This window comes from Patella vulgata, chromosome 1 (assembly GCF_932274485.2).
Source record: "Patella vulgata chromosome 1, xgPatVulg1.2, whole genome shotgun sequence".
Classification (NCBI taxonomy): domain Eukaryota; kingdom Metazoa; phylum Mollusca; class Gastropoda; family Patellidae; genus Patella; species Patella vulgata.
In genome coordinates this window covers 62,497,910-62,520,568 of record NC_065879.2, presented here as the reverse complement: position 1 = coordinate 62,520,568, position 22,659 = coordinate 62,497,910, and the positions used below count along the sequence as shown (strand labels likewise).

The 22,659-nt window shown below is 36.5% G+C and overlaps 1 protein-coding gene across 2 annotated transcripts in view; it reads left to right on the top strand.

Moving 5' to 3' along the window:
* Positions 1-94: 94 nt before the first annotated feature.
* Positions 95-22,659, top strand: part of LOC126813500 (ATP-dependent 6-phosphofructokinase) — a 44,384-nt gene continuing 21,819 nt past the window's right edge. For both annotated transcript variants that reach the window (XM_050539156.2, XM_050539155.2), the window contains exons 1-12: positions 95-307; positions 8,796-8,869; positions 12,624-12,701; positions 13,860-14,049; positions 15,898-16,063; positions 16,680-16,724; positions 17,798-17,906; positions 19,943-20,038; positions 20,401-20,493; positions 21,331-21,456; positions 21,912-21,976; positions 22,327-22,417. In XM_050539156.2, the coding sequence (XP_050395113.1) occupies positions 166-307; positions 8,796-8,869; positions 12,624-12,701; positions 13,860-14,049; positions 15,898-16,063; positions 16,680-16,724; positions 17,798-17,906; positions 19,943-20,038; positions 20,401-20,493; positions 21,331-21,456; positions 21,912-21,976; positions 22,327-22,417 (1,275 nt within the window). In that variant the 5' untranslated portion in view covers positions 95-165. The remainder of the gene's footprint in view (positions 308-8,795; positions 8,870-12,623; positions 12,702-13,859; positions 14,050-15,897; positions 16,064-16,679; positions 16,725-17,797; positions 17,907-19,942; positions 20,039-20,400; positions 20,494-21,330; positions 21,457-21,911; positions 21,977-22,326; positions 22,418-22,659) is intronic.

Genomic DNA, 22,659 nt, shown 5'->3' with positions numbered 1-22,659 from the left:
CCTGTCAGAAGGTGGTGATGTGGTTTTTAAAAAATCTCGTTTCGTCTCGACTATTAGCGTCTGCTACGAGATGTTCTTTCAAGGTCATATTACCCAAAGGTCAAGGTTCTAGGCCGTCAGGAAAGGTTATAGTCTGATCGACGGAGTGACCAGAGCTGCTGAAAAATGGACAACCCTGGACCCCTTCCGAAACTTACCCGAAAGGACAGTGTTATGGCGACACCGGGAAGAGAGGGACAAGGTGTTGCACCAGGAAGTTTTGCCGGAAAAGCAATCGGTGTCTTTACAAGTGGGGGAGATTCTCAAGGTAGGGTTTGATACTTTCATTTTTTTTTAGACTGAAGACAGTGAAGTCGAAGAAGTGTGAAGTTATGACATTAGCTAGGCCAATATAAATAATTATTGGTCTTACTTCCATCCCCACAGTTCAAGTTAACACTGAACAATCCAGCCTCTGAATCTGATACTCTGGTAATTCCCGTTCACTGATATGTCAGTCATGTACAGAGACTGGTGTCAGTAATGTCACTAATATAATGCTAATGACAGAACTATTCGAAGAGGCCTACAACTTCATGAAAACTAACTCAGTAACTGCACCTTAGCTGCCTTAGGCTATAAGTTATGTTATATAGTTGTAGGCCCACTCAGCAAACCTCGGTGTAGTATCTGTAGAATATAAATAAAACTTATGCACATGTATGTTCGAGACTACATGATTATTATAGACAAGAGTTGTCTCCTATTGATAAGTTGTAGTTTGGTTCCGAGTTGAATAAAAGCAGTGGCTATTTGCCACATGTGGTAAGCAAGAATTTCAATATAGCCTTACGACTACAGACCGCAATTGTTACCCAATTTTAATGAAACTTACAGATTATGATAACATTGATAATATCTCTGAGTGACAAAACTTTCGGCCACTTCCGGTTTGCGGTTTCCGAGATATGGGGGTTACCACACATTTCATGTGGCACGGCTACAGACCACAATTATGAACCGATATCCATGACACTTACAGAATATGATAACATTAATAATATCTCAGAGTAGCCAAAATTTCGGCCACTTCCGGTTAGCAGTTTCCGAGATATCAGGTTATCACACACTTCATGTGGCACGGCTACAGACCACAATTATCAACCGATTTCCATGAAATTTACAGAATATGATAACATTAATAATATCTCAGAGTAGGCAAAATTTCGACAACTTCCGGTTAGCGGTTTCAGAGATATCAGGTTACCACGCATTTCATGTGGCACGGCTACAGACCACAATTATCAACCGATTTCCATAAAACTTGCAGATTATAATAACATTAATAATATCTCAGAGTAGCCAAAATTTCGACAACTTCCGGTTAGCGGTTTCCGAGATATCAGGTTACCACACATTTCATGTGGCACGGCTACAGACCACAATTATCAACCAATTTCAATGAAACTAGCAGATTATAATTACTTTAATAATATCTAAGAGTAGGCAAAATTTCGGCCACTTCCGGTTAGCGGTTTCCGAGATATCCGGTTACCACACATTTCATGTGGCACGGCTACAGACCACAATTATAAACTGATTTCAATGAAACTTGCAGATTATAATTACTTTAATAATATCTCAGAGTAGCCAAAATTTCGGCCACTTCCGGTTAGCGGTTTCGGTGATATCAGGTTACCACACATTTCATGTGGCACGGCTACAGACCACAATTATGAACCGATTTCAATGAAACTTGCAGATTATAATTACTTTAATAATATCTCAGAGTAGCAAAAATTTTGGCCACTTCCGGTTAGCGGTTTCCGAGATATCAGGTTACCACACTTTTCATGTGGCACGGCTACAGACCACAATTATCAACCGATTCCCATGAAACTTACAGACTATGATACCTTTAATAATATCCCAGAGTAGGCACAGTTTCGGCCACTTCCGGTTAGTGGTTTCCGAGATATCAGGTTACCACACATTTCATGTGGCACGGCTACAGACCACAATTATCAATCGATTTCAATGAAATGTGTGGTAACCTGATATCTCGGAAACCGCTAACCGGAAGTGACCTAAATTTTGCCTACTCTGAGATATTATTAAAGTAATTATAATCTGCAAGTTTCATTGAAATCGGTTTGTAATTGCGGTCTGTAGCCGTGCCACATGAAATGTGTGGTAACCTGATATCTCGGAAACCGCTTACCGGAAGTGGTCGAAATTTTGGCTACTCTGAGATATTATTAATGTAATTATAATCTGCTAGTTTCATAGAAATCGGTTGATAATTGTGGTCTGTAGCCGTGCCACATGAAATGTGTGGTAACCTGATATCTCGGAAACCGCTAACCGGAAGTGGCCGAAAGTTTGGCTACTCAGATATTATTAAAGTAATTATAATCTGCAAGTTTCATTGAAATCGGTTGATAATTGTGGTCTGTAGCCGTGCCACATGAAATGTGTGGTAACCTGATATTTCCGAAACCGCTAACCGGAAGTGGTCGATATTTTACCTACGCTGAGATATTATTAATGTTCTCGTTATCTGTAAGTTTCATTGAAATCGGTTGATAATTGCGGTACGGAGACTTGCCACATGTGGCAAATAGTCTCCGGATTGTCTTACCACATGTGGCAAATAGCCCCAGCCTTGAATAAAACGTGGTCTGATTAAATTCGCCTGTATTAGATTATTGTCTATGGTTCAATCCGAAAGATTGGAAACTGTCCCTTGGCCATCAAAGTCTACAGTTTGGCGACGAGGATACAGGAAGGTATTTAGAGCATTTCCTTGACAACGAAAGCTTTTAAAATACAATAATGTCGACGAATAACGACGTTGGGCAATTGCATCATTTTGACTGCAAAGACTGCACCGGAATTGCCGCCCGATGGCAAAGATGGATCCGAGCATTTGCCCTTTATGTAACTAGCCGAGGAACCAAGGATGCGGCACAGAAAAAGGCCTTACTCCTACACACCGCTGGTATGGATGTGCAAGATGTGTTTTACACCCTAGATGTCAGCGATGTTGAAGAAGAGGGAGAAGAAGACGTATACACGGAAGCAAAAGACGCACTCAACACGTTAAAACCCGCAAGGAAATGTGCCGTTTGAAAGATGTGTGTTCAGAAAATTAAAACAAGACGAAAATGAAACAGTGGAACAGTTTATTACCAGACTTCGACAAAGTGTTGATGGATGTGAATTTGCAAATATTGATGGCGAAATTCGGGACCAGGTCATTACAAAATGTTCATCGAATGAACTTCGAAGAAAACTCTTAGAAAAAGGAGCAAATCTGAACCTCCAACGGACAATTGAGATAGCACGTGCAATGGAAGAATCTGTGAGACAGGCTAGCTCGATAGAAGGCCTCTCGTATGATGTAAATAAATTAACAATGAAGGATTGACGTTATAGGCCTAGACCTAACAGTAACAGTAATAATAATAGTAACAGTAGACCACATTATCCAGACAGGGAAATGCATGGAAAATGTTTTAATTGCGGATATGATGGACATAGGCATTCTGATCCAAATTGCCCTGCTTTAAGAGAAAAATGTCGTAAATGCAAGAATTTTGGACATTATGAAAGAATGTGTAAGACGAAAATGTTCATGCCACAGTCATATGACAGAAGAAATAGAGGAAATTACAGAAATGAAAACCCTGAAGACAGAAGAAATAAATACAGAAGTAATAGATCACAAGTACGACAAATTAAAGAAAAAAGTGAAGAAGGAAAAGAGAGAGTTTGACAGTGATCCTGTTTATAGAGTTTCTAATGTGCTGGACGACCGAATAAATATAGACATAGGCGGAACAGTCGTTTCGTTTATTGTTGATTCTGGGTCAGGTCCAAATATCATTGATTATCGTCAAAATAATATAAACTTTCATTCTGTAAATGAGAACTCGACAAAGAAACTACCCATCCTAGTAAACAGCCAATCCGTATTTTGTTAGAATTTACGACAAATATTAAATTTAGTAACAGGGAGTTTGATGAGGTAGAATTTGTCGTCATTAATGAAGAAGGACAATCATTATTAGGCTGTGAAACCGCTATTAAATTAGATATTTTAGAAATAAACTGTAACTCAGTAAATGTGATTGAAAATAATGTTGATAAGATAACTGAGAAATATAAAAGTTGTTTTGAGGGGCTTGGAAAATTAAAAGACTTTAAACTTAGAATTCCAATTGACGCCAATAGTACAAAACATTCGAAGAGTGTCGTATCAATTGCGCGATAAATTAACTGAGAAACTGAAAGAATTAGAAGATTTAGATATTATTGAAAAAGTCAATGGTCCGTCAACTTGGGTCTCTCCAGTTGTCTGTGTATTGAAAAAGAATAAGAAGTCTACCGAGATTACACTTCCAGACATTAGACTATGTGTTGACATGAGGTTAGCCAATACTGCCGTCAGTCGAGAATGACACCCAATTCCTACGATTGATGAGATATTGCAGGACATGTCTCATAGTAAGTTTTTTTTAGTAAATTGGACATTAAATGGGCATACCACCAACTTGAACTTGACGAAGAGTCGAGAGACATTACTACATTCATAACGCATAATGGTTTGTATAGATATAAGCGACTCATGTTTGGTGTTAGCTGCGCTCCAGAGATGTACCAAAAGGTAATACAACAGTCACTTCAACACTGTGAAGGGGTATTTGATGACATTATTGTTCATGCACCAACTGTGGAAGAACATAACAGGAGACTTGAAAATGTTATTTGTGTTATAAGTGAAAAAGGTATGACGCTGAACAAAGACAAGTGTCAGTTTAATTTGACTAATTTAGAGTTTATGGGTCATGTATTGTCAGATAGAGGAATAGGACCTGCAAGCGTTAAAGTGCAAGCGATCGTTAATGCTCGTGCACCACAAACTGCAACTGAAGTACGTAGTTTCTTAGGACTTGTCAATTTTACAGGACGTTAAATTGCTGATTTATCAACTGTTACAGAACCGCTTCGCAAATTGACAAAGAAGAATCAGAAATTCGTATGGGGATGGTCTCAACAAAAACGCATTCAGTGAATTGAAACGCAGGTTATCAAGTGCAGAAACTTTAGCTTATTTTGATAAAAACGCGACAACGAAAGTCATAGCTGATGCAAGCCCAGTTGGACTTGGCGCTGTTTTAATCCAAATTCAAAATGGAGAACATAGAATTATTAGTTATGCAAGCCGTAGTTTAACTGATGTAGAACGGCGTTACTCACAAACCGAAAAAGAAGCCCTTGCGCTTGTCTGGTCATGTGAACATTTCAACGTGTATTTGTTAGGAACTGATTTTGAACTCTTAACAGACCACAAGGCTTTAGAGTATATTTATTCGACTAGATCAAAGCCCTGTGCTCATATTGAAAGATGGATATTATGCATGCAGCCTTATAAGTATACTGTAAAACATATTCAAGGTACGCAGAACATTGCCGACTCTCTATCTAGACTTTTATGTGAATCAAACGTTACAGATGTCAGAGGTCGTAGCATTGACCAGGTTTATTGCAAAACAATCGACACCTAAGGCTATGCCTACAAAAGAAATTGAGACTAAATCAGTTAATGATCCCGAGTGTGAAGCCATTCGTAATCATCTACTACAAGGTAAATGGGAGAACATTCAGATCAAAGAATATTTACCCATGAGGCATGAACTTTGCGCCATAGGAAAATTAGTACTTCGAGGAACAAGAATTCTAATTCCTGCTGAACTAAGCGAAAAAGTAATGATTTTAGCGCATGAAGGACATCCAGGCATAGTAGGCATGAAACAACGACTTCGTTCGTGTGTATGGTGGCCTGGCATTGACAAACAAATAGAAACTTTTTGTAAATCTTGTCATGGATGCCAACTTGTAAGTAAGGCTACACTGCCAGAACCAATGAAGAGAACACAGTTACCGTCCGCACCGTGGCAACATTTAGCAGCTGATTTATTAGGACCTCTACCAACGGGAGATTATATATTCGTTTTAGTAGATTACTATAGTAGATATTTTGAAGCAGAAGTTACCAAATCTACTACTTCGGACGAAATCATATCTATGCTGAATAAGGTGTTTGTTACTCATGGACTACCGTTATCAATTCAAACTGATAATGGACCTCAATTTATAAGTTTACAGTTTTCAGACATTATGTTAGAATATGGTATCGAACACAGGAAATCAAAACCTCTGTGGCCGCAAGCAAATGGCGAGGTAGAAAGACAAAATGCATCTATAATGAAACGAATTCAAATTGCACAAGCTGAGACGAAGAATTCGATGATGTACCGCAGTACACCGCATTCAACAACAGGTGTTAGTCCCGCTGAATTAATATATGGTAGAAAAATTCGAACCAAATTACCACAACTTAGCGAATTTTGTGATGATGTAGAAGTTTGCGACCGCGATTCTGAAAGAAAAGAAAAAGGGAAAGTGTATTCTGATAATAAAAGACATGCTCGCGAAAGTGATATTACTATTGGAGATAAAGTATTAGTACGTCAGGACTATCAAAATAAGTTTTCAACAAACTTTAGTCCAACCATGTTTGATGTTATTCGGAAGGATGGAAATAGTGTGTTAATTCAGAGTGAAAATGCACCGTAGTATAGTCAATATCGTAGAAATATTACCCGTGTGAAAAAGTATCATGGAAAAATGTCTAATAGTAACCGTGAAAATCAAATAGAAACTGCAGAGTTGCCTATTAGTATTATTGAAAGTGAGTCAAATAATAACAGTGAATCACCATGTGAAAATAAGTGCGATCCGAATCGTGATAGGTTACAAGTACAATTTCCTGATGCTATTCAAGATTTCGAAGAAAAACAAAAATGCCAGAAAAGTACAAAGACTATGAGTGTTATTAACTCTCTGGGAATCAAACTTGAGATATAAATGTGGGTTATTAATTTGTGATGATTTACAAAATAAAGTTTTAATTTAAGACTCTAAATGGTACTATGGATATTCAATGTGAAATAGAAATATATTTTAGTTTAAGTTACAGATTTCAAAATAGAATAGTTTGAACACTAAGAAAAAAGAAAGGGATTGTAGTATCTGTAGAATATAAATAATACTTATGCACATGTATGTTCGAGACTACATGATTATTATAGACAAGAGTTGTCTCCTATTGATAAGTTGTAGTTTGGTTCCGAGTTGAATAAAACGTGGTCTGATTAAATTCGTCTGTATTAGATTATTGTCTATGGTTCAATCCGAAAGATTGGAAACTGTCCCTTGGCCATCAAAGTCTACACTCGGCAGATTCCGTTACTCTACATCTAGCCTAGGCTGTATGACGGTAAGTGATATGTACCTACGCCTATACAATTGCGATGCGGCACCGGTGTTTACTTATTAGGAAAACTTGCCGGTTTTAAAAAGGAGTTATCAAAATTGCGTCGTTCAAAGCGTGAGTAGAATTGTCAGTGCAAAGTTGTCCTTGTTTGAAGAAAATCGGAGAAACTTGAAAGAAAAACAGCTTCAGACTTTGAAATATTTGTATGATAAAACATCTTTCAAAGGCGTCGTCATGGGAAATGCCGTTGGTAATCTTGGAACTTGAAAGTAGTTCCAATGGCGTACTTCGTCATACAGCAAAGGCTAGATGTAGGGTACTGAAATCTGCTGAGGTTTGCCTACACGACTACTGAATCATAGTGGTAATGACATAATACAACTAACTCAACTGTTTAGTTCAACATCTAATACTCAGTCAACAAACTGACAATGGTATGTACTCAATGCACCCACACCGACAATGGTATGTAACCATTTTTCCAAGAATTTATTGAATTCAATAAGAGTAGGCCGGTAACACCGCTATCCAGGCAAAGCTTCCATCGCATACTGTATAGCACATGCCTGTCTTCATTAGCCCACTCACAGGAGAACAGTAGGATGTTAAACCTCATTCCATTTAATTTTCCTACTTTTCTGATAGGCATACGCTATACAAAGGGTTATGATGTAAATTTTCTATGGACAGTGGCACTTCTCCATCAAATTCTAACTGTGAAGGGTTCTTTTAATACTTTTATGTGCACGCCAATGTGTACACAGGAGCTACCGAAAGGGAGAAACCATGTTGCAAAATCCTGGGGAACTTACATGATCAACACGAGAATCAGTGTAATCAAACTGTATATTGAGAGAAAGATGGCCGACATCACAACATTTTATACCCAACATTACATTTTTAATGTCTTATTGTCGGGTTAAAATGCTTTGCTGACATTAAAATGTTGTCATGTCGGGTTGTCGCCTTATGAAGGGCGGCATCACAATATGATACCTATCAGCCACCATACCTGATGTTTTTTTTTATACCCATATTTATAGTTTATTTTATAGCTGCGGACTAGTGAACCCGTGGACTAGTGAACCCGCGGACTAGTGAACCCCTTTCATCCATTGCTGGTTGTATACAAAATCTGGACAAGCTTTGTCCATTCATTGCTTGGATTTTGAGAGATAATAAATAGTCTGTAATGGTTCAACAACTCATGCAAAATAACCAAGCTACAAGACCAATGTAAACAGCTATGTATGAGAATATCTATGTATAATTTCATTAATTTGCAATCATTCTATATGATGGAACCTGTTTTGATGAGGTACCATCCTTTTGATCTCAAATTCTTCATCTTAGGTCTCTATTCTAACACTGAATAGGTCAGTGCCGATTTTCATTAAGCAAATTGAATTTTTAACGTTATATTAAAGATATCATTAGATTAGATTTAGTTTATTGTCTTCTATGTATTTTGCAGGAATGAACTCTGCTGTTAGAGCTGTTGTACGTATGGGATTGTATCTAGGATGTAAAGTCTATTTCATTAGAGAGGTAACTTTAATATAATCTTAAAAGAAATGTTTAAAAACTGTAAAAAAGCTATAAGAATATTGAAATTTTAATGTATATCTGTTTGCTATTTACTGTAACCGTCCTCAGAAAATGTCTTTTTTAACAAAAATATGAATCAAGTTAAAGTCTCTGAACATCATTTAGGGATTGTTAAAGATGCATCATGTAATAAAGAGCTAATTGCAGATCTTTCTTTTAGTAACTTTTAGCCTCAAATGTTTTATAAATTATTAATTAGACATTTATTCACATAACAAGTCCATAATCAACTGATTCAAATCTCCTAGACCATTGGATGGTTGTGATTTTGAACGGATTGAAACACAATCTCCATTTAATAATTTAATTTAAAAATGGATAATCAAGACTTTGTTTATTATACTATTCAAAAAAAGTAGGGGATATTTGATTTTTAAGTGTTATTAAAGTCACCTAATGAAACTGACGAAGAAACAAATGACAAAATGAAATGAAGTTCACATTCATCGATGTATTCCAAATGATCGTTAGACTAAGTAAGGCACAGACTGACCATTATAAGGGTAAAATGATACCCGGGGTCAAACAGCAAAGTTACCACAGCATCACAACCAAGTCAGTAACGGGTAAATCCTCCTCTGTTTGCCAAACAAGCATTGATCCGACGTGGCATACTCCTAATGAGACGTCTAAGGTCATTTTGGTCCAGATTGTCCCATTCCTGTTGCAACGCAGCAGCAAGTTCTTGGACATTGGCAGGACGTTGTTGACGTTGACGTAACCTCTGTCCAAGCATGTCCCAGACATGCTCGATGGGGGAGAGGTCGGGACTCAGTGCTGGCCAAGGTAATGTGGTGATGTTCTGTTGTTGGAGTTAACCTGTAACGATCCTGGCCCTGTGACATCTTGCGTTGTCATCCTGGAAGATGAAACGGCGGCCATGACGTCGTGCGAACGGCACAACATGGACTGCCAAGATGTTGTCCCGGTAGTACTGGCCTGTAACACGCCCTGCAACAACATGTAAAGCCGTTCTTCCAGCAACAGTGATGCCTCCCCACACCATAACAGAACCACCCCCAAATCGATCATGTCTGATGACGTTAACGTCTTGAAAGCGCTCGTTTCGACGACGCCACACCCTCCTACGTCTGTCCAAAAAATCAACAGTGAACCTTGACTCATCTGAAAACATCACATTGCTCCAGCGTCGATTATCCCAGTGTTGACGATCCCTACACCAACGACGTCTTGCCTGAATGTGATGATCTCTCAAACAAGGGATCACGCGAGGACGTCGGGCGCGAAGGTGACCCCTATGCAGTCGATTCCGAATCGTCTGGCCACTCACTCTCACACCAGTGTCTGTTTGAAGACGAGCGCTGATCTGATTTGCTGTGATGACACGATTTCTCAAGGCCAAGGTACGGATAAATCGATCCTGGGCTTGAGTTGTCGCCCTTGGTCGACCTGAGCGTGGTCTGTCCTGTACAGATTGTGTATCACGGTATCTGGACCATAGCCTGCTTATGACAGACTGAGAAACATTCATCGTCCCCGCCACAACCGCCTGTGTTGTGCCGATCTGTAGCATGCCAAGGGCACGTAACCTTTCATTTTGGGTAAGCCGACGCATATCAAAATTTGTTTTCTGGTCACTAAAACAATTAAACTGATGTTTCCACCCTGGAATTCAATGCCACAATGACTGTAACATTCAAAGTCAGAGTCGTGCAAATCTTGGGTTGGACCCCCATGATGATCCCAAGCATCACCTGCATTCCATGCGGTAGCTATTGGTGCGTTTGGGCGTCACATGTAACTGGAAATGTTTCTTCTGTTAGGTTCTATAGTGACTTTTTTCGTAGTCATTTGCATATTTTAGTATTATGCCCCCAAAATCAAATATCCCCTACTTTTTTTGAATAGTATATTATAACAATGGTAGCTATGAAAATTGAGACTACGCTATTCTTCAAACAGACCTCACTCAGAATATATTCCTTTTTCATTATCTATTAGCAATAGTTGTCAGCTCTTTATCCGAATCTTGCGTAATGTGGAAATTGAATCTCTAAAAGTATAATCAGTCCACAAATGGTTCAGTTCGCTCATTATTTAAAAAGATTTGATTGAATCTATGATTTTCTCTGAAATATTTTGATGGGTCTTCCTTTAATCTGATTGATTCCAAGATGGGAGATTATCTACGATTAATATTTTGATTTTGTTTTCTTAATGAAATGTTAAAGATGCATATTTAAGATACGAAGCAGGGCATTCTTGCTATAATAGTTCAAAAATAGATAATGGATATATTGTCAAATTATAATATATTCTGAGTGAAGATATGAGTGTTTGAAGATGTAGCATAGATTGTTTATTATCGTAGCAACGATACTTGACAATCGAGATTAAGTCTTGCTTATGCATGTTATCGTTAAATTCTTAAATCTCACAGGTGTTCTAATCCATTTAAATCTCAGTTGATTATAGGCTTGTCATGTGAATAAATGTCTAAATAAGAATTTATATAACATTGAAGCCAAATTAAAAAAAATCTAATAAAGAGATTTAGCTCTTAAATAATGCATATTTAATTAATCGATTTGAGTACATTTTAGCCCCAATTAACCCGTGGAAAATTATTCAAAAAGTACAAATGATGTACAGAGACTTTAAGATTTTATTTTACAAGTAATGACAGACATCAAGTACAGGTTGGTTTGTATGTATAATTAGGTGAGGGCATAAATTCCCACCAGAAACATACTAACAAATTTCCTTTTTAGCATGGCCTTACAAATCAGATTAACAATGAGTGTGAATAATTTATGAAAATAAATCAAGTTAGATTTAACAGGTTGTCAATCATTGATATTTATCAAATAAAACTTTAGTACTCTACTACGTAGTGAGGTATGTACAGTATCAAACTATATTCCAGGATGCACAATGTTAAATATTTGGTTTATGTCCTTGCGTATTGTTGAAATATATTAAAATCATTTAACCAGTAATAGATACATCATTTCTAAATGAGAAGGAGTGCAAAAAATGTATTATTGACGACTTAGATTCTAAGCAATTAGTGATCGTGACAGGCATTTGATTCTTCAGCGTTATTTGATTATGAAAACTCAACTAATTCCCAGCCCTAGTAACCATCATATTTCACATAATTGATTGTTCTAATATATAATGCAGTTGACTGCTCAAGAGAACAAACCAAACCACAAATTTAATTAGACATAAGTTATTACAATTCAAAGTTATCCAGGTCATTGTGTTTTCTATAGGGCTTGTGGTAATTCCTTGTGAGCTACTGGAATGGTTTTTCTACGGCCAATTCAGCTACATGTATTTCGATTATTTAAGTAGCCAAAAAAGGGAATATTTAATTAATAAATATTACTAATATTTCATTTTTAAGTCTGATATATAATTTTTTGTGTACCCCATGCTGACAAAGTGGTATAGACACGTGAATTCACAATACCCTACCATGAATAAAAACATGAAATATGAATTTACTTTGCAAAGTTATTTGTGCGTTGTCAAAAATGACCGGCAGTGAAAATTTTGAAGTGGAAGCCCTGGACATAACCTTTATATCGATTAATAATGGTGAACCATAAGAAACTAATATTTGTTGGTTTTGGCCTGCAGATGAAACTGTTTATAACAATAAATCTGTTTTTGAGACTTGATTTTTACAATAAAGACTTTAATATGAAGATATATGTATTACCAGGGTTATCAAGGTATGGTAGATGGTTCATCATACATACAAGAAGCTCAATGGTCCAGTGTATCTGGTATCATACAATTGGTGAGTAAAATGTTTACCTTAATAATCTTACTATACATCAAACACTTTGATGAATCTAATACTTTATGTTATAAATGAAATACAGGTTTAACTTCTTGCTTTTTAGCACAAACCTGGATAATGAAGATTGAAGATGGTATCTTACATTAAGTTCTAACACCTCAATAAAACTTATACCTTACCACTCTCCACACAAGTCTCGCTCTCTAGCATTCGACTCTGCCCACGGCTCACGCACTACACTGGTTGACCTAGAGGTCATTGGTCACGTGATTAACTACATGATGAAAATGACATCTGTCAGAAAAGTTCCTGGCGTTATAAACACTTAATAAGTTTTAGTCAAGTTTAGGAGAAAAGTCATTAATTATTACCCCTCCGAAAGAAAACAGTCTAATTTTGCATGTTTCGTGTGTAAATGTATTAGGCCTTACGATCGCATTAAAGGTAAACAGATCTGCATGTATTATATTCTAAAATTAGCACCGCGACATGTGCAGTTCGTATTTCCGATCACTTAACCCTGTAATCTTACGCGAAAGAGTTCCCTGTAATATTTGTAAATACATTGTTACTTTGTAATTGTGACCCCATTTTTATTTAAATATGGTAATAGTATTAAATATATTATCATTTATTTGTCCATCAACACCGTTAGCAGAGATAGTTTGGACTGCAAGGGAAGACAACTCTGTGAGATTGATACCTTACATCAAACATCCCAATTAAACTTATGCTTTACATCAAACACCCCAATAAAACTTATACCTTACATCAAAAACCCCAATAAAACTTGTACCTTACATCAAACATCCCAATAAAACTTGTACCTTACATCAAACACCCCAATAAAACTTATACCTTACAGCAAACACCCCACTAAAACTTATACCTTACATCAAACACCCCAATAAAACTTATACCTTACATCAAACACCCCAATAAAACTTATACCTTGCATCAAACACCCCAATAAAACTTATACCTTACATCAAACACCCCAATAAAACTTATACTTTACAGCAAAAACCCAGATCAAACACCCCAATAAAACTAATACTTTAAGCAAACACCCCACCGAATAAAACTTACACCTTACATAAAAATAGCTATGAGTCTGATCTACATGTACATAAAAACATTACATTATAATTATAGGGTGGTACAGTTATTGGAAGTGCTCGATGCAAAGATTTTCGTGAACGAGCAGGACGATTGAAAGCAGCACATAATTTAATCAGCCATAACATCACCAACCTGGTTGTTATCGGTGGTGATGGTAGTTTAACTGGTGCTAATTTATTCCGGCAAGAATGGGCAAGTTTACTTGAAGACCTTCAAACCAGCGGTAGGTTAATTCTAACATTTTACTAAATTCTGATGAACATGAAATCAACTGGGTTCACACTATAATGATGTTGTTGAAGGTCACTGACTTTACTATAAACTGGTTTGAACAATGTTGTTAAGAGCAACTGACGACTCCACTATAAATAATGTTGTTGGGGACCATTCTCTGGAATCAACTTCACTAGACTAGAATGATAATGTTGAGGGCCACTGACTCCTCACTGTTAAGCTGTTGAGTGGAATCGATGTGGCGATTTGGCTTAAATCGGTATTAAATTAGGTTGATCTGATGTTTTATTTTGGTTAGTAATTTGGAAAGTTTGGTTTGATAAAAAAAAGATTTTTGAAAGATTAAACAGGATTCAGCCTGTTTGCTAATTTTAGTTTCATATTTTCAATTTTTGGCATACTGTGTCAACTGTGGAACACAAAAACATTGACTTTACCTACAGATTGTCATCCAAAAACACAAATCAAAATATAAAATACAATGAAATCGAAAATTTTAATTTTGACAAAAATCAAACAGGTTAGCTATTTTAATGTAAACTGCACAATAGCAAGGTACTGATGTTTGTGTGATTACTTGATAAGACATAAAAATAATCTGATTCCTGTGGATACATTGGTAGGGTGCCCCACCATAAATAAATATCTTCATATAGCTCGACAATTACACCACAATATTTATATATATATATACCAAACCTTAAATCTGTTTGGCACATGTATAGTCACTAAATAAAGGCCCATGTTGTACTTAATAAACTATGACCATTTAACCATCCATAAATATTACACTGAAAAATGGTTCCGAGTGTCATCCATAACATCCGGGCATCATGTTCCTGTCTAACCCAAGAGTTTAAGAGATATTATTTGTACTAAACCAAAAGATGCCACTCCTAACGGTATAGTTAATGATAAAACAATTTAAAAAATAAAACGAACGTATTTTCTAAAGCTGCTGTAATAACCAAAAAGCTAAATATTACTGCTATTCTGAATCGTCAACAATAGATTTTTTACGGCTGTAATAGTTGATAGATGTATAGAGAATATTACGTGCGATGGCAGTTTATAGTCTCATAGAGAGTGCGTAACTAGCCAGAAATCACTTCGAGACAAGCCACTGAAGCGTGCACATTTACCGTGTCGAGTACCACTTTTAGTAGGAAAAATGTTCGGCACATGGGGCACCCTAACATTGGGAGTATACAAAATTGACCCATTCACAAGCTGAATTTTATTGCAAGAGTTGTTGGAAATGCTGTTGCCATGACTTATATTCACCCCTTTTTCGCATTCCAAATTACGGTTAGAATGATTAGCACGTGCGTGCTGTATCATAAAGCCTGTCATTGAGTCAACTGGCGTGGTTTCGAATCCCCGGTTGTACGTGACAAGGAGTGGGTTTTCTCTGGGTCCTCCGGTTTCCTCCCACTGCTAAAGACCCCTATGCGCAAGCGAATTATTGAAATAAAATTAAACCTTATGTTAGTCCTGAAATGACCTAGTTTGTGTCGAGTGGACTTTAAACCCCATTTCTCTCTCCCTCCAAATTACGGTTAACAATTACTAATGAACCAGTCAAAATTAGATGTTAAACTGGCCAGGTTGTGCAAGGATAAATTATTGTAGCATGACAAATTCTTAATAGCAAGATATGACTTTTGTACAGATATTTGAAGTCTCGAGGAGAATGATATCTCGTCTTCCCCTGAACATGTCTGAAAAATAGGGTATGAATGGTTTGATATTTGTTTACTTTATTAAAATCTTGACAATTTGCTGTTTGTAGACTTTAAATGTTAGTCCCAAAATGAGTTTTCTCTCCATCTTGCAGGAACCATCACGATGGAACAGAAAATTCAATGTCAACATTTGAATATAGCTGGATTGGTTGGATCTATAGACAATGATTTCTGCGGTACAGATATGACAATAGGAGTAGACTCAGCTTTACATCGTATTATAGAATCTGTTGACGCCATTACTACCACAGCTTCCAGGTAAGTATGGGGGAGGGGCGCTGCTGCAACAACTTCCACTACTGCTTCAAGGTTATGTTCAGCTTAATTACCTGCTGTAGGAATATATTTTGTTGCCTGGCAACTATTTTTTTTTTTTACAGCAATGCTACATTAGTCAGCCATCTTTGTTATGAAGCTTACATTAGTGCAGTAATGTAAGAAACTTTCTTAAAGGCCGAAGTCACCTGTCTAATAATACAACAAATAATCATTATTAGATGCATATTCGTCTGATCTATCATTAACTGTAATGTAATGTGGATTTTATTTTTAAACTGTGTCTGTTTGATGTACCATACCATGATTTCCTATCAGCCTCATTCTGTTGGACTCTCATGCCAAGGATTCTTTTGGACTTAAAGGCACACAATGTGCAGTTGATTAGGCACATTCTATTGAACTTGCCAAGCACAACAATGTCCTGTTAGATGCAGAGTTATAAAACCAAGTTTTTGAGAGAGCCAATCAACCTATGTATTCAAAGTAATCTCTGCTTGATATTTTTTTGGCAGGTTTGATGTCAAACTAACCTTTGATACCAAGTTTCATGAATGGGGTCGTGAATTGTTTACTTTATGGTATTTTTATTTTTCAGTCATCAAAGAGCTTTCGTATTAGAAGTCATGGGTAGACATTGTGGGTAAGTTCCAGCCAAGAAATATTCAGTCATGCTTTTAAACATATGCCTTTTATTTCAGGGGTCGTCACAGTGGCTAAGTGGGTAAGATGCTAGCATGCTAGCCTGGAGGTCGGGTGTTCGATCCCTTTTTTGGCTGAGAAAGTTCATCCAGATTTTCTGGCATGGTTCCTCCTTGTCAGTGATGCAGGATGGAGGGCCTGACAAGGACAGCTATCTAGTCGTTCTGATGGGACGAAAAACCGAGGTCCCGTGTACACATTGGTGTCCAGGTAAAAAGATCCCTTGACAGATGGAATTCGATATAAGAGTAGGCCATAGTGCCGCTGCCAGGGCAAAATTTCCCTCATAGCACACTGTATGGCATATGCCCGTCTTCAGTAGCCCAGTTCGGAGCAAACAGTAGGACGTTAAACCCCATTTCAATTCTGTTATTTCAGTCATATTTACCAATTTAATTTTAAATCTCATCATATACAGTTAAATGGAAAATGTTACAAATTGTCAGATCCTTTGAAAAAATTGTCAGTCTAATATGACATGTACAAAAATGACTCCCTGGCTAAATATGTGAGCCTTTCTAAATGCTGAAATGTGAACATGACACAGGGCTGATATTGTAAGATGGCATAGTTAATGTAGCATGACACATGGTTAGTTATAGTTACATGGCACAAGGTCATTTATTGTAACATGGTGCAAGGTCAGTTATTGTAACATGAATGGCACAAGGTCATTATAACTGTCTTTGTCTGCCCAAGGGTGCTCAGTCTGTAAAGGACTGGCTAACTAAACAGGATTCAATCCCAGTGTTGTTTGAGAAAAGTGACATGCCTGGCAAAGAGCAGCCTCTAGTTGTTTGGATAAGACAGAAATGAAATGGGGTTTAACGTCCTACTGTTCTGCTCCGACTGGGCTAACGAACACAGGTGGATAAGGCAGATGCCACAGTCTGGGCAAAATTTCCATCATAGCACACTGCATGGCGTATGCTCATATTTAATGAATTTCATCAATCTTTGTTGATGAAAGAATGGATAATTTGTTGAGATGATCAAGTTGTTTTATTATTTCAGGTATTTAGCGTTAGTTGCTGCCTTGGCAAGTGAAGCAGATTGGGTATTTATACCAGAATGGCCACCAGAGGCAGGATGGCAGGAAACACTGTGTAAAAAATTAGCTGTTGTAAGAATAGTTATATTTCTTTGCATGTCCTTACTAATCAGATCTTTCATATTTAGAAGACCTCACTAACTAGCTTTGTGACAGGTAAGGCTGTGTAAAATTGATACCTTGTTTCTTCTCCCTATACTTTGGGTAAACCTAAAAGGACAACACAAAGTGCCATTTTCAACACAAACTTTTGCAAGGCCTTTATATACTTTGAAATTGGTATGATTTCTCATTCATATGATGTACACAGGAGGTTTTTTTATGCAAACAGTTACAATTTATTAAAGACTTAATGAAGTAAAACAGATCTGAATTTATATCTTTTATGAATATGAGTGATATTTAGATCTTGCTTCGATTTTCCTACGCAATATTTATGACAACAATCGGCTGCTGTCAAATCCCTTTTAAACAGGTTTAGATGTACTATATCATTATTCACTATGTCATCATTCGACAATGTCACCAAAAGTAAAATGACTGTCCAGTCAAGAAATACTGCTGTGTTCCGACAGATTTTGAGCAAAACTATAAGTTCATACCCTCCGCCAGGCTCTGTCATGCTGATTGTTCATAAAATGGGATTCCCCTGGGAGTCGCTTTTTCATAGGTTAATTAATATCCAAAAAAATTACCCGTTTCATGTCACTTACATCCAGTAAAAATTATTCTTATACTTTATGATCTGTATTTTCATTAGATGATATTACCAAAAACAGACATCTCTAGCTAATGAAAGGCATAATTAAAATTATCTACCTACGGTATACCAAAGTCCTAACTATGTATAATCGTTGGCTATAGACCTGAATCTGCTTAATAAGAACTTGAAAACATACGGAGATCGCTTACTCAGTTAAAAATTTGAATTTTTTAAAAATATTTTTACTTTGTGTTGAGAAGCTGTCTATGGGATTTCTAAGCGTGTAGGCAAGAAGAAACAAGGTATCAATTTTACATGGCCTATACCTTTCACTCAGTGCTGGGATTTTGTCCTGCAACCCTATTCAGGTAAACATAGGGGCACCTTAGTGGCAAAATAAAGCATTAATGTGAATTTACTGACCTTTATATCACCCCCTGTAAAAAATTTGCAAAAAATTACCTTTACAACCTTGATAGAATGAGATATGTATGAGGTGTGATTGAAGTGTTGAAGCTTTTATAAAAGTTAGTTTCATCTGACCTTGCTGTTTCAAAAATTGACTCCCCCCGATTTTATTAGTGGATTAAAGCATAATTTCCTGCTATTTGGTTCAGTGAATGTTAATTTATGATATTGGAATTTTTTCTAAAAGGACTGATGTGGGGGACGACTAGTCACCATGTGCAGTGAGCACCCCTTAGATCCACCACTGCTCTCCCCAGACGAAATCTAATTCAATTTTGATGGAAAAAATAAACACTTAAATTCAACAATAAAACTTTAATTCTTGGCGCATATTTTACACCAAACTTCATTGACTAACGTTATATCATTCTGAATCTTTGTTTTGTATCCAATAGCATCTTTCGTCTCTCAGTTGTGAAATGTTGTAAGTTGGACAGTTTTTTATTACTGTTTAATACATTTTGAGCCTCATAATCCCAGTTTATCGGTTTACAAGGGGGCCACCATTTTAGATCAGGTATCGCGAGACAATGTGAGAACTTAAAAAACATAAGACAGTGGTTTTGATTAGTCAAGAAATAATTATGACACAACATTCAAACAATACCGTTAAATGACACATTGACGTTAAAGGAGATCCATCCCATAATAATTTACGAATAAACAAATGGAGAAAACGAAAGTAGCTGATAATATGCCATACTTGAACTTGAACCAATTTTTTGACGATATTTGTAGGCAAGTTTTTTTTTTTTTTAAAGTAATTTTATTTTTGGCCAGGTATTGAAATGCTCTCCAGCAGAGAGTACGGGTGTCATGGAGTGCAAGCGTCATGGCGCGGCTCAAACGGCAAGGCCTGTTTCATTCAATGCTTAAGATATTCATTATTGTTTTATTTCATTAAGATGTGTCTAATGTTTGATGTGTTATATTTTAGGAGAGAAGTTTAGGCCAACGTTTAAATATTATTTTAGTAGCTGAAGGAGCTATAGATAGAGAGGGTAATGCTATAACAGCGCAAATGGTCAAAGATGTAAGTTTCAAAACTTTTTTATATAATCTTAACATCCTGGGGTTGGCCAAAACATCAAGTTTTTTTCAGGGATGTCACTTGACTTGGCTGACAAGCGAAAAACTGAGTAGTCATACTGTCTAGACAAAGTTATCATTCTTAGGTTGCATGTGTGATGATATTAACCTTTATGTTAGTCAGAAGAATGTTGTTAAAACATGTAAGTGTCTTGTTGATTGTGTCAATATCCTGTCAATTTAATTTCAGTATCTATATTAACCCCTTCATTTCAAAGTATTTAAACACATTCATCCTTTTATCAAATACCAGTACATGGTAAAAACCTATATTATCAAGTTTTCATCAGTTTGTATATTTTGTAGATTTTAACTAAAGAATTAAAGATTGATACAAGAATTACTGTATTGGGTCATGTACAACGTGGTGGAAGTCCTTCAGCTTTTGATAGAGTTCTCGTAAGTTTTTAAGCTGTTCTATTCCTAGAGAATTCTGATAAATTACTACAATATGTTCAAACTTAGTGTAGATGAATGTCGTTGATGAACTTTTTCTGCTTATGATAAGCAGAGAAAAATAATTTGATTTGTTGATGCTTTGGGGCATGTTAACTTTGATTTTCATTGAGAATGGTGAAACTTGTACTAAGTTTGATAATGAGCATTTTCTGGTCAGGTTAAGGAGATTGATAAATAATTGGATTGCTGATACTTTACAAAAAGATTGATCTGTCATCTATTTATTTTGGGATTGAGGTGTGCCATATATCCCCAATGCAATTATTGCAATACGTTAAAAGGAAAGAAAACATTTTATTCAAGCAAAACAGGCAAATCCTATAATTACACTTGCAATTGCAAAAATGTTATCTACCTGCTCACTTGCAACCTATGACAAAAACAATACGTTGGTGAAACAAAAAGACTGTTTCGAATTAGACTGAAGAAACATTATGCTGATATTACCCACAAAAGAGACACCCCAGTTGCCTCCCACATCCACCTACCAAACCACACTAGTCAAAACCTTGACTACCAAATAATTAAACAATTGGGTACCAATCCTGACCTCCAGAAATCTACAACGAATAGACGCACCCTAGAACTTCATCGGATCATTAGATTGAAAACCTTTCAACCATGCAGTATCAATGACAAAATCTGAACTTGGGCACCCCCCCTCACTTTTCCTCTGTGCGATACATCAGCAACACTGGTGGCTTTTTATTCTGTGAAGAGATCTGGAAGGCAGCCCTTGATATAATATCAGTTGTTTGTTGTTTATTTTTTCTCTAGGGATCTAGAATGGGGGCAGAAGCAGTATTAGCTTTGATGGACGCCACACCAGATTCTCCAGCTGTAGTTGTCTCCCTTGCAGGAAATCAAACAGTTCGAGTTCCACTATTGCCCTGTGTAGAGAGGGTAAATATATTGTTTGGACAGCATTATTGCACAATGAAGTATAATGTAGTTTTCATTGTAAAGTTTGGGATCAGGAATCATTACTCTTAAAAACATTATTATACTATAGTGAAGTGTATAATTTATAACAATCTGGCTGTACTGTACAACATAGGTTTAGTCGTATACCCCAACATCATTGTTATAGCCTAAAGGCATAAACTTTCGTACACTTCTAGTGATAGTCTGGTTTCTTCAGCAAATTTGAAAATGGGTTGTATGAATGTATCTTTTTTCGTCAGATCATCATATAACCTAATAGGCTTATTGGTTTAGACTGGCAATTTATACCCTTTGATTTGAACTGTTGAGAAAATTTCATTTTCACTTACAAGCTGTTTGTACCCAGTTAAAACTAATTATAAACCACTTGACCTAATAAAAAAATGATTTTAATTATAATAATATTATTTTAGACCCAGTCTGTACAGAAAGCTATGAATGAGAAGAATTTTGAAGAAGCTGTGAGGCTACGAGGAAAGTAAGTAATATTAATAAAAATATTTTTTCAGAGCAGAATGTCACCGTCATTCAATTTGGGACTATCATATGGTACTTTCTATTTTTCTGGTTACCTGTGGAGGATGAGAAATTTGTCTGGAAAGCAGTGTCTCATCCTATTTTTGGCCAATTTCTAACTGTCAGGAATTGTTTTTGTACCATCTGTCGTCCGCGCACATTTTGCTTTGTCATATTGCAGATGCCAAACCAAACCAAATCCTGAAGTTTTTTCTCGACTCACACAATAAAGTTGATAATGCAGTCTTGTCTGCTGAATTATTGTTATGAAGATACATATTAAACCTCATTTCATGTTGTTTTGATTTGTAGGAGTTTCCAGAATAATTTATCAACCTACCGATTATTGAGTAAATTGCGTCCGCCATCATCTGCCTGTAACCCAGAGGGCACCGATTGTAAGGTGAGATAAATCTCAAAGTACTTTTCCCTTCTCATTCTAATTCAGACATTTCAACTAATCTGTTTTTTCCGTGAGACTTCCGTTTCATAAATCGACCTCATGATTGGCAGATTTAGACAGGAATCTTCTAATTCTGGTAATATGCCTGACAGACCAACCTGTGTTTGTGAGTTTTATTGTTTGGAGTAAATAAAGTATAATGGTAGCAAAGTACATGAGCATACCTGATAAAATAGAGACCT